We start from the raw sequence: 12,774 nt of genomic DNA on the forward strand, positions 1-12,774 counted from the left end.
ACAGACTTGTGGACAATCTATTAGTGCTGCAGTTGACCCTGCTCGTTCTCGAACTGCGCGTGAGGTTCCACGATATCAACGATGTTATCGTCACGACAACTGCTCTTCATAGCGACAAGCGCTTGTCGCACATCCTGTCGGACCACAGCTGACCATCAGAGGAGTTCTTCCAACCAGCAGTGAACCAGCTGCACCACGCACACGCCGTCCTGTATCGCGCAGCAGAGCTCCTACAGCGGCACTTCGGCTTCACTGTGGCTCTGCAAATAATAACAGCTTACTCTAGTCTCCTGTACGGCTCCTACGAGATCCTGATGCTTTGGGTTGGTTCAGACAAGAGCCACGGCATCGTACTGAGCAGCTCCATCCTGTACTCCGTGGTGTGGGTGGCTTCGCACCTGCTAGGCGCCGTCGCCGTCGTGCTCTCCTGTTCGGCGACAGCAGATGAAGCAGAGCGCACTCGAGTTCTGGTGGTTAGGGCTGACACGCTGAGACAACGTCAGCCAGTCTGGACGAATATGGGGGCTCTGCTGCGGCAAGTGATGGCTACTCAGCCTCTAAGTTTCAAGGCTGCCGGCTTCTTGACGATCGACCGCAGACTGCTGATGTCCAGTCTCTGCGCTACCATTACGTACTTGGTAATACTGAGTCAGATCTCTCTTGATTAACTGGAAGGTGCCAAAATAAATAGCACGTCACTGAACACCTGACTTATGTTATTCCATACCGCACGCCGTTCAGGTTCGTCTTGGCGGTAAATAACCGAGAACTGTAGTTACGACGCAGCTAGTAGAGTAATTAGGATATGACAGCAGTGTGAGTGCCAAGGGTGTCGTTTCCTTGGACACAGACTCCGAAACGAGAAAAAAGGAGAACGTAAAGAAGGAGGGAGATTTAGGAGAGAGCAGAAGAAGGGACAGAAGAAGAAAAATAAGAAGAGGGGTAAGTGAAGGATTGGAGGGCTGTAAATTGGAAAAGGGGCAGACTTGCTCGAAAAGAAATCAGAAGGAAATTAGGAGTGAACTGTACTGAGCAACAATACTAAAACACCTGCATCCCCTTTGCACCGCAACACCATTGTCTTCATTTCGTCTACTAGATGGAGGCTCTCTCGTTATGGCAAGTAAGCCAATACAACGAAAATTTAAAGAGTATATTTTGGGCTTTCTCGACGGATACGTTCTGTAAGACGTAAGTCGTCTTCCTACAGTACCCCCTTCACTGATGCTACGATCGATTAACCTGATATCATATTATACAGAGGGGTCTAAAAAATGTATCCGCTGTTTAAAAGTCCATAACTGGCAAACTAATTGACGGAGTTGTCTCATCTTTGGTAGTGTAATAGTTTGTAGTTCCGGCAATCGCCACACAAGCGTTGTATTGCGTTGTTTTGTTTTGTCAGCTGACAGTCACCAGATAGGCAATGTTTTGTTCTTAGTTGCACCTAGTTACTCGAGTAAACATGGCTGGCGCAAGGCTTACATTCGATGAAAGTATGTCAGTTTTGAAGTGGTATTTTAAGTACGAAAACATTAGTGAGGTTCTACGGCAATGGCGAAATGAGTATCAGACAGAGCCACCGACACGTTTATCAATTCGTTGCAATCGAGAAAAATTTGAAGCCGAAGACTGTGTTAAAGATGTACACAAACAACCATCTGGACGACCAGTAACAGTAACAAGTCCAGCTAACTCCCGTCGTGTGTTACAGCAATTCACTCGCCCACCACAGAAGTCTGTGAGACAGTGTGCTCGTGAAACCGGAGTGAGTTGCTCAAGTGTTCGGCGAATTTTGAAGACAGCAAAGTGGAAGTGCTACATCCCACGATTGCTACACGCAATGAAAGAGGACGACCCAGATCATAGAATGGAATACTGCGAGTGGTTTACTAACATGGTGTGCAACGATGAAGAGTTTGCAGAGATGATTGTGTGGCCTGATGAGGCACAGTTCAAACCCAATGGTACAGTAAATCTACTGGGCCGCTGAAAATCCGAACGTCCATGTAGACAAAATCATGAATTTGCCAGGAGTATATGTGTGGTTTGGGTTGTCTTAACGGGGCTTGATTGGACCATTCTTCTTTGACGGCACAGTTACCGGTGAGGTGGACCTTCAGAAACTTCAGACATCAATTTTACCTGCCATCTCACCCCAGCCCACTACCAAAATCGTGTTAGGGCGTATCTCGACTAAAATCTACCAGGAAGATGGATAGGCCGTAGAGGTGCTGTGGAGTAGCCACCACGTTCCCCAAACCTACCTCCTCTGGACATTTACCTGTGGGGAACACTAAAGGACGTTGTTTATCGACAAAAGCCACGCACATTGGATGAACTTCGAGAATCCATCGTACATTCATGTGCAAATATCCAACCGAACACGTTGCAGTCAGTAGTCCGTGCTGCAGTTCGGCGGCATCGTTTGTGTGTGGATGTTAATGGTGACCATTTCGAACACCTACAGTGATATCTTTAAGTTGGACTTTAATCTACACTTTCACTAAAAATGAGACAACTCCGTCAATTAGTTTGCAAGTTATGCATTTTTAAACAATGGATACATGTTTTGGACCGCTCTGTATTTTTGCCTCTTGGGGTAATACTCATGCCCAGAGGAAGCGTCAGAAGCGTCCATGTAACTTGCATTTTATTTTAATGAAGTGTCCTTCCTAATCAGTAAATTCCAGCTGTGCTCCGATTCACTTTAGTGCATGAGACTGTAAGTTTAGCTCAGTTTTAGGACAGATTTATGCTCTGCGTAGGTGAAGAAGAACAGGGAGTGTCCGTCAGCCTTCGTGGCACGATAGCGGGATGGACACGCTAAAAAAAAAAAAAAAAAAAAAAAAAAATAAAAAAAAAAAAAACACTGGAGCAGCGCCCTACGTGAGTCTAGGTCATGTGTCGGTGGAGAAACGCACTTCCGCGCCAAATTTTCAGGATAGGAGTTTCATTGGCTTGTAGAAGCTTCTGGTAGCCTTCTCTCGGCAGAACGGTGCCAAATAAGTTGTATTCCGACAGACGCTTCTCGGAGTCTGATTGGTGTGCACCGTCGCGCAGAAAAGCGTAACAGGGGATTGGTCGGTGATGACTGTGAAAAAAGTCGGGCAGCTTGCCATCTTTGCCGCCGGAGTGTAGGAAAATAGCTTTCGGGGGGTGCGAGGAGTAGAGATAGCTTCGAGACACGAGGAGGACAGTCGAGATTGAGACGGCTTTGTGGGCACGGGGAGTACAGTCAAGATGGCTCCGGGGTTGTAAAAAGTACAGTTGAGTTAGCTTTGCAGTAAGATAATTGGGTAAGATAACGGGTAATGTTTGGTCACATTGCGTTAGGGGGTTAAAGAGATTATGAAGAATAGCTTCGTTTCTGATCATAGATAAAAACGGGAAGCACCCGCTATAAATTCAATGCTGAGGTTATCAGAAAAACTTTGGCCGCGGCACAAATCGTATTTTTGTGGGATGCAGTAACTGATTGATTTAAGACCGTAGAGGTTGTTGCCATACTGTGGTTGCCATGCTGTAGTTTTCTTTACTGAAGTATCAGTTTTCAGTTTCGGCTTCCATAGATTCCTTTAACGGAGCATATCTCGTGCTTGCATGATAAATATCCTCTCCAATGTAGTCTCCATTTCCTCGGTGCAAAAAGTACGCCGCACGCTGGCCCTTCTCCCACTTAGTTTTCTCTAAATTGCGAATGCGTACGGGACTATTGGATGAAGTAAGTTTTCTTTATTTTATTGTCAAACCCCACATCAATTGGTCAAGAGAATGTAACAAATGTAGTTAGCAATGCTTCTTGCAACTTACCAGTTCTTCATTCCACCTAGCTGTAGCCTGTAGTACAATTCAGAAAGGCACCAATGGATCGAGTAGTCGTATTCTTAAGGCTGTACCGAGTTAGCGTTACTTTCTGTAGTTTTAGATTAAGATCTCTCTCTTAAATCGTTCATTTTTCTGTGTGTAGGTACCGGTGCGGCCATTGCACTTATTGTTCAGGAACGATTCATAGCTAAAAAAAGTTGGGATGTCCGATGAGGGAAGACACTGATATATTCATTTAGTTCAGTAATGATCAACTGTTAGCTGTTCACAAGTTTTTTCCATTATAACTTCCAGGCATTTCCAATGATTTGTACTACCATTAATCTTAGTCTAATAATTCAACAAGTACCTTTCAGTTGCAAAAATGTACATCTTGCATTTGCCGATGGATAACACTGAATAACACAATATTTCTGCGAACCAACTGTTCGACATCCTCAGCTCACGGCGCACGTGTCAGTGGTCCAATCACAGCACAGCTCACGCCAGCCACTGTTTTTCCGCTTTTTACCACTACTCTTGTGATGGGTTTGATGTGGCCCACCACGAATTTCTCTCTAATGCCAACGTCTTCGTATCAGAGTAGCACCTATACCCTAAAATCCTCAGTTATTTAACGGATGTCCTCCAGTTTCCGTATGCCCCTACATTTTTCACCTTTTGGAGCTGCCTCTACTACCATGGAAGTTATTCCCTGATGTCTCAGCGCATCTCTTATCATCCTGCCCGGTCTTATTGTCAGTGATTTCCATGTGTTCATTTCTTTACTGATTCTAAGGCGAACCTCCTCATTTCTTATCCTATCAACCCGCTTAATCGAAATTCATCTAGCGTCATATCTCAAACGCTTCGATTCTCTTATTTTCCGATTTTCCACAAACCATGATTCAGTGCCATATAATTCTGAGCTCAAAACGCAGGTTCTCAAAAATTTCTTCCTCATACTATGCTCGTTGTATCATACTACCAGACCTTTCCTTGCCAGGAAACCTTCCCTTATCTGTGCTAGTCTGCTTTGTGTTTCCCTGCTTCGTCCGTCATGTGTTATTTTGGTTCCAATAACCGGAATTCCTTTACTTGATCTAATTCGTAGTCTCCAATTTTGATGTTAAGGTTACCGCTAGTCTAATTTCTGCTACCACTCGTTACTTTCTTCTTCGGTGTACACTCAATCCATATTCTGTACTCATCATTCTGTTCAGTCCATTCAACAGATCCTGTAATTCTTCTTCCAGTGAGGATGTCAGTGTCATCAGCGACTCTTTTGATATCCTTTCACCCGAATTTTAATTCTGTTCTTGAAAATTTCTTACGTTTGCGTCATTGTTTTTTCGACGTATGTACCGAAAAGTGGCTGCGAAAGAACTACATCCCTGTTTTACAACCTTTTTAAACAGCATTTTTTCTTTGTCTTCCATTCCAGTTGTTCCCTCATGGTTCTTGTATATATTATACCTTACCTGTCTCTCTGTGGCTACCTCCTATTCGTCTCAGAATTGCACCATTTTGCATTGTAAGACACTTCTTCTGGGACTGCAGATGAACATGTCATGATTTTTCTTATTTCTTGCTTCCATTATCAATCTCAACATCTGAACTGCCTTCCTGGTGACTTTACCTTCCCGAAAGCTAAACTGATCGTACTGTAATAGCTGCTCGATTTTATTTTCCATTCTTCTCTAAATTGTTCTTGTCATCAAAATGGATCCTTGACAGGTTACGCTGATTATGCGATAGTTCTCTCACATATCTGCCATTTCTATCTTTCGAACCGGGGGGACGATTTATTCCCCTATAATGTCATTAATCCCGGGTTCGATTCCCGGCGGGGTCAGGGATTTTCTCTGCCTCGTGATGACTGGGTGTTGTGTGATGTCCTTAGGTTAGTTAGGTTTAAGTAGTTCTAAGTTCTAGGGGACTGATGTCCTTGATGTTAAGTCCCATAGTGCTCAGAGCCATTTGAATTTGAATGTCATTAATTCCCAAGAAATGTTATCTATACCTTCCGCCTTTCTTGATCGCTGATCTTCGAAAGCTCTGTCGTACTCTTAATACTGAATCCTCCATGTCTTCCGTCTTGAATCGCATTATTTTATCACGTCATCGTGCATCCTGCCCCACCCCCCGTAGGGGCCTGTCCGCTGTATTGAACGGCGAAATTTCCATTGCATTCTTAATGTTGACGCCCTTTCTTTTAATTTCGTCAAGGATTGTTTTGATTTTTATACACGCTGAATCACGTTTCTCAATTTCTTCACATTTTTCCTGCACAGCCTTTTCGCCTTGGCTTCCCTGCACATCCTGTTTATTTCATTCCTAAGTGACGTATGTCACCGTATTCGTGTTTTTCCACGAACATTTCTGTATGTCCTTAGTTCGTCGATCGGTGGAAGTATTTCTTCTCTTACCCATGGTTGGCAGTTACCTGTCGTGATGCACTTTAGCCGCAATCACTGCTACTTTCGTACCACTGTAAGAGCTTTACTGCTCGTGGAACCAATACATTCCGTAGCCGTGCCAGTATAACTTGCGCCTTATACCACTAACCACCGTAAACATCTTAAGATATCCAACCGTCGCTCCGATAAAATGTTCTGGGACTTTTCACAGTGTTACTAAGAAAATCTGATAAATGTATTTGCAATGTGTTTTCTGTTTGTCTGTTACTGTTTTGTACCGAAAACTAATGACACAATGAAAAAGAGATTGTGGTACTTTTGTAAGCAATAACTGTTTGGACAAAGTGTTTTCCATGGTTTGATTTGATTGATAAAAAATGAAATACTGAAATTTGTACCTTTTATTCCACTGTAAAACCAAATTGACCTCAATAAAGAAACTAATAGCGTAAAGAGTGATGAGGATATTTTAAAAAATGAGTAGATATCGGCAGGAGGATAGGGGAAGGGATGAACAAAGTCGAAGTTTATTCTCGGCATCCGTTACCCTGGGCGTAGCGATAAGTATGAGGAACATTCAGTCAGTGTGAACGACTACGTCTTCCTTTAACAGCTTGGTTCAGGAGACTCTTACAATAATCAGAACAACAATCACATAATAAACAGTGCCTCTTTTGGAAAATATCGTGTTGTATGCCAGTGTTTCAGTCTCTGGAAGAGTCTGCATGGGGGCTTAATTATTATTTTTGAAAATAATTTTTAATTTTGGTGGCTGTAAGTCCGATTACGCTGTTTCGTAAACGGTTGGCCCTGACTAGTATTATTACGCAATCTGACTGCATAGAACAATAACAAAGAATGAAATGAAAATTTTCGTTAACACAATTAATTAATTAAGTCCCCAGCAACTATAAAACCTACGAAACCAAAACACAAGTGCAACCGTTCTGTGTGTGGAAGTATGACTCAACGTACACATCTGGCACGGTTCTTCTTCAATAAGACAAGAAATTTCAAATACCATTTATACTGAAGTAATTAAAAATAGAAATACTATAATTGCGTAAGGAAGGCAGAATTACACTCTAATACAAGAACACAAGCCAGATGCTTTGTTGACTGAACCTGTAATGACGCATTATTTAAGACACTGAAATAATGAGAGAGAAAAGAAATTTTTTTTTTTTTTACCTTCGTTTATATTGATGAAAAGCACTCTAAACATTACAATCTCTCCACACCGACTCGCCACTACGACATCTCAGCAAGCACTTACTACCACGAGTTCTCAACAAGCATTCTTCACTACGACATCTCAGCAAGCACTTTTCACTGGCGCATCTCAACAAGCACTGACTACTACGAGTTCTCCCCAAGCACTGCCAGTGGAGGCGGCTGAATAATACTCTTTGGCGCAATCTCTGGGGCTGTGGCTCAGTGTAGCCGCCTTTCATATGCCCCTCCTCCACGGGCCAGAATTTGATGGTATTTTTGCCAGCATTGGTGGTGAAAATACCACCAAATTCGTCCACAAGAATACAGACAAAAATAAAAGATAATATTAATACCTAAATATCACATAATTAGTTAAAATTTTGGCTTTGCACTGACCTTTCAATAACCTAATATATAAAATACAGTAAGCAATACAACTTCTTTTCATACATGTGACTTTACATAATAGTTCACACAATACACAAAAAAATCAGTTTATACAAATGATCACATAAAATGCTTTCAATGATTAGTTCCAGCAGTAGCACCCAGCAATGGTCAACAGGTGCAGACACCAACAAGTGACATCATTCAGCAGAAGCAGTTCCATTAGCGGCACTCAGCAATGTTGAGGAAGTACAGACACCAACAGGTGACATCTTTTCTGTAGAAGCAATCCATCAGTGTCACCCAGTAATGTTGAACAGGTGCAGACACCAACAAGTGACATTATTTCAGTAGAAGCAGTTCATCAGTGGCACCCAGTAATGTTGACAGGTGTAGACACCAACAAGTGACATTATTTCAGTAGAAGCAGTTCCATCTGTGGCACCCAGTAATGTTGAACAGGTGCAGACAGCAACAAGTGACATCACTCAGCAGAAACAGTTCCATTAGTGGCACCCAGCATTGTTGAACAGGTGCAGACACCAACAAGTGACATCATTTCAGTAGAAGCAGTCCATCAGTGGCACCCAGTAATGTGGAGCAGGTGCAGACACCAACAAGTGACTTCATTTCAGTAGAAGCAGTCCATCATTGGCTCCCGGCAATGTTGAACAGGTGCAGACACCAACAAGTGACATTATCTCAGTAGAAGCAGTTCCATCTGTGGCACCCAGCAATGTTGAAGAGGTACACACAGCAACAAGTCACATTTCTCAGCAGAAGCAGTTCCATTAGTGACACCCAGCAATGTTGAGCAGGTGCAGACACCAACAAGTGACGTTATTCCAGTAGAATCAGTCCATTAGTGGCACCCGGCAATGTTGAACTAGTACAGACACCAACAGGTGACATCTTTTCAGTAGAAGCAGTTCATCAGTGACACCCAGCAATGTTGAACAGGTGCAGGCACCAGCAAGTGACATTATTTCAGTAGAAGCAGTTCATTAGTGGCACCCAGCAATGTTGAACAGGTGCAGAAACCAACAAGTGACATTATTTCAGTACAAGCAATCCATCAGTGGCACCCAGCAATGTTGAAGAGGTACACACAGCAACAAGTCACATTTCTCAGCAGAAGCGGTTCCATTAGTGACATCCAGCATTGTTGAACAGGTGCAGACACCAACAAGTGACATTATGTCAGTAGGAGCAGTTCCATCAGTGGCACCCAGCAATGTTGAGCAGGTGCAGACAGCAACAAGTGGCAACATTTCAGTAGAAGCGGTTCCATCTGTGGCACCCAGCAATGTTGAACAAGTGCAGACACCAACAAGTGACATTATTTCAGTAGAAGCAGTTCATCAGTGGCACCCAGCAATGTTGAGCAGGTACACACAGCAACAAGTCACATTTCTCAGCAGAAGCAGTTCATCAGTGGCACCTAGCAATGTTGAGCAGGTCCAGAGAGCAGTCCATAATATTCACTATCACTGATCACACTGTTCATCAGAGTTTATTAGCAGAAATTAAACATGTCCTAGTGGCACCAATCATGTAGAAAAAGTACAAGTAACAGTCCGTAATATTCACTATCTTAATCACACAGTTCATCAGCAGAAATTAAACATTTCTAAGTGTCACACAACAATGTTGAACAAGTGCAGGTAACAGTCCATAATATCCACTATCACTAATCACACAGTTCATCAGCAGAAATTAATTATTTCTAAGTGGCACCCATTATGTTGAAAAAGTGCACGTAACAGTCCATAATATTCACTATCACTAATCAGACAGTTCAGGCATGAACAATAGTTTGAATCCACATACAAATACTTTTACACACTAAACATATAAATTCTAATAAACACACAAATGATATCATATAATTGTCATATTGACTATTACAAATACTCAAATATCAGTAAACCTATAATATTTATGGGTGTCAGTGCAAGCCACTACAAACAAATAAAATAATATTTAGGAGATAGGTGGGTAGGATTAGGAAAGGAAAACACACAAAACACACTCACTCATCTTTCATCCACATTAAGTACTACTGTGTAATTGAATAGTGTTAACTGTGTAAATGCAATTCTGTCAAAATTTGATGTTCATCATGTGTATCAAGTAGTAGTGGCAGCAATGTATAACAGTCAATAATAGTTAAGTCAACGTCATAGTCATCATGTCAAGACCAATGTTTGCCAAGCCAGATAAAAATTTACGGTTGCTGAACAACTGTCAGTGAGCCAAGATATGCAATTACTTCCTCTCTCCAAAAAAAAAAAAAAAAAATGTACTGCTTATTGATTTAAAAAAGTGTGTGTAGACAATCTTCCTTCTAGTTTAGTGTTCTAGTCTGCTATCTTCATATAGACCAACAAAAAAAAAAAAATATGCTCCTCACTTACTTTACCTCTTATACACCAAAACTCCAATAATCATCAGCATCACATTATCTCAATACTTCAATAATACCTCTTACGTCGATACATATAAACCTTCATCAATATCATTTACCTTACCTCTTGTCCACAAAAACTCCAATAATCATCAACTTCATATAATCTCAATACCTCAATAATACCTCTTCAATACGTCGACACATATAAACCTTATCGCCAATATCATTTCACTTCCATAACAACTCTTTCCTCTAGTCAGTCTCCTCGAACAAGTACAGATAAAATCCTAATGCAAACCTCATCATCCCATACAATCCGAAGACACACTGTCAACACACAACCTCTGTGTAATCCATCTGACCCAAATCTTCTACTCATTATGAATTATAAACAAAAGAAATGCATACATGACCTCTAACAGTCTTTAGTTCGAATAACTCTCAGTAATTAAGTACGATTACGGAGCGTGAATGATCATAATATTTCACAGCGTGTACACCACTTCGAGAATTATGGCAAACAGAAGCAAACATGTGGAGTATTTCTTGTGTCAAGTGTCACTTCCTATTTCAATTACTCACGAAAAATGCAGTGTAATAACTGTCAATGGTCTAAACCTAGTTTTGGTATGTCATGTCGTTAGCTTCCTTCCTATTAGCATAAATTTATACAGCTTTCATAAAACCTCCAGCTCATGTGACTTCTATGAAGTTTCTTGTACTAATGTCGTTCGTCGAATTATACCAGTTAATTTTCCTATCTTAAAAATATAAGGCACTGAGCGTAAGCAAAACATGCAATAGCGAGTAAATATACCAGTAGAGAACAGAATGTCAACAAGTGGATGCAGCACAATTCTTACAACGAGGCTTTGCCAAGCGAACGATCTATAATCAATACAATAGTGTGACCTAAACTCTATGTTTCTATATACCAAATTAAAGAGCAGTTATGACAACAAAACAGAAATGTGTAAATATGCAATCCATAAGCAAGGCAGCAAATATGTTATCCAACATAATAAACAGGTCATTAGCATCATATCAGCATAAGCAAATAAATGTTCATATGTAATCTTAATAAGTAAACATGAAGGCGCAAGCATATAAATCACAAAGTATAACTTACATACATAATCACATCAGCACAATTAATCAGGTGACAATTATAATTTAAATAAATAAGCACAGCAGGCACATAATAAAAAAAATATGACATCAGTGAAAAAGCAGTGCAGCCAAGCGATGTATAATATATACAAATAACAACCCTATTCAATCATCAATCATTGTCAAAATCAGTTAATGTACGCAAGCACGTCGCTTCACAAGTAAATTCATAAAACATGAAATTTAGCACAAAGTATGAATCACGTAATCGCGAGCAGCAAATTACGTCTAAAGTACGTACCTAAGTGGAAATATGTTACCTGAAAAATGAACTCAATTAATAGTTACCTTTTTTAGTTTATTAGTTTCTTCTTGGAAATTACATTCTTTCTGAAATTTTCGCGATAGCAAGTCCTCTTACGTCGGAGACACACAGAATTTACCTGAAGTTCTTAAATATTTTATAGAACCGTATCCTGAAAAATAGTGAATGTCAATAACATAATTCATCAAGTCACTATAGCTTTATACTGAATTTAGTCGGAGAACTTAGACTGTGTATTTGTTTACGGCTGTCAGTGCATTCGCACTGAGCGCTCGATCAGCTTAGGCGCGTGACGTAGGAAGCAATTGTTTGCGGTCAACGACTGCCTTGTGCGGCGCGCAGACTTGACTGTTGCTTTGAGTATATGCCGCCGCCAAAACACAGCGCGGTATCCTTGTACTCTCTCCATGTTTACGTAAACTGTTGGTTTCTCGAAAGTGCGTCATTCCACAAAAATTTTAACGTTAGATATATGATGTATTCCCTTAGAGCGTCGTGATTTAAGAGTTTCTACTTCAACAGTGTTATCATGAATGATTTTGCGAATTCTATATGGACCGTTGTAAAGCAGAAAAAATTTGCGACACAAGCCTTTTCCTTTGTGAGACAAACGATGAGACTTAATTAACACCTTCTGACCAACTGACAAGATTTTTAAACGACCAGGACGCTTAGCTGATTTCTCTCTTCTAGCAGCCGCAGATGCAATATTTTGCAGAGCCATGTTCACAACTTCAGAATGCCGCAGTTTCCGTGAAGGCGGAAAAGGAACGATTTCAGATATGGGATTTGTCGGTGCTTTGTTTTTTAATATCAGAATAGGCGCTAAAGAAGTTGAATCATTAGGGAGTTCTTTCAGAATGTTTTGAAAAATATGAAGATACTGATCCCAAGTTCTGTGATTCTGATGACAATAAAGACGACACAATTTATTGACTTCCTTCATCCATCTCTCTGAAGCGTTAGATTGAGGGTGAAAAAGTGAAATGAAGATGGATTTAATTTTACGGCGCCATAGAGTACGAAGCCAAATTTTAGAGCGAAACTGTGATCCATTATCTGATATAACCTTATCAACATGACCAACTCCTTTAAGAAAA

The 12,774-nt window shown here is 40.9% G+C and overlaps 1 protein-coding gene across 1 annotated transcript in view; it reads left to right on the forward strand.

Moving 5' to 3' along the window:
- The first annotated feature begins 314 nt into the window (after positions 1–314).
- Positions 315–12,774, forward strand: part of LOC124594513 — a 66,045-nt gene continuing 53,585 nt past the window's right edge. Inside the window, exon 1 of the mRNA XM_047132886.1 lies at positions 315–498. Coding sequence (XP_046988842.1) covers positions 315–498 — 184 coding nt within the window. The remainder of the gene's footprint in view (positions 499–12,774) is intronic.

This window comes from Schistocerca americana, chromosome 2, assembly GCF_021461395.2.
Source record: "Schistocerca americana isolate TAMUIC-IGC-003095 chromosome 2, iqSchAmer2.1, whole genome shotgun sequence".
Lineage (NCBI taxonomy): Eukaryota > Metazoa > Arthropoda > Insecta > Orthoptera > Acrididae > Schistocerca > Schistocerca americana.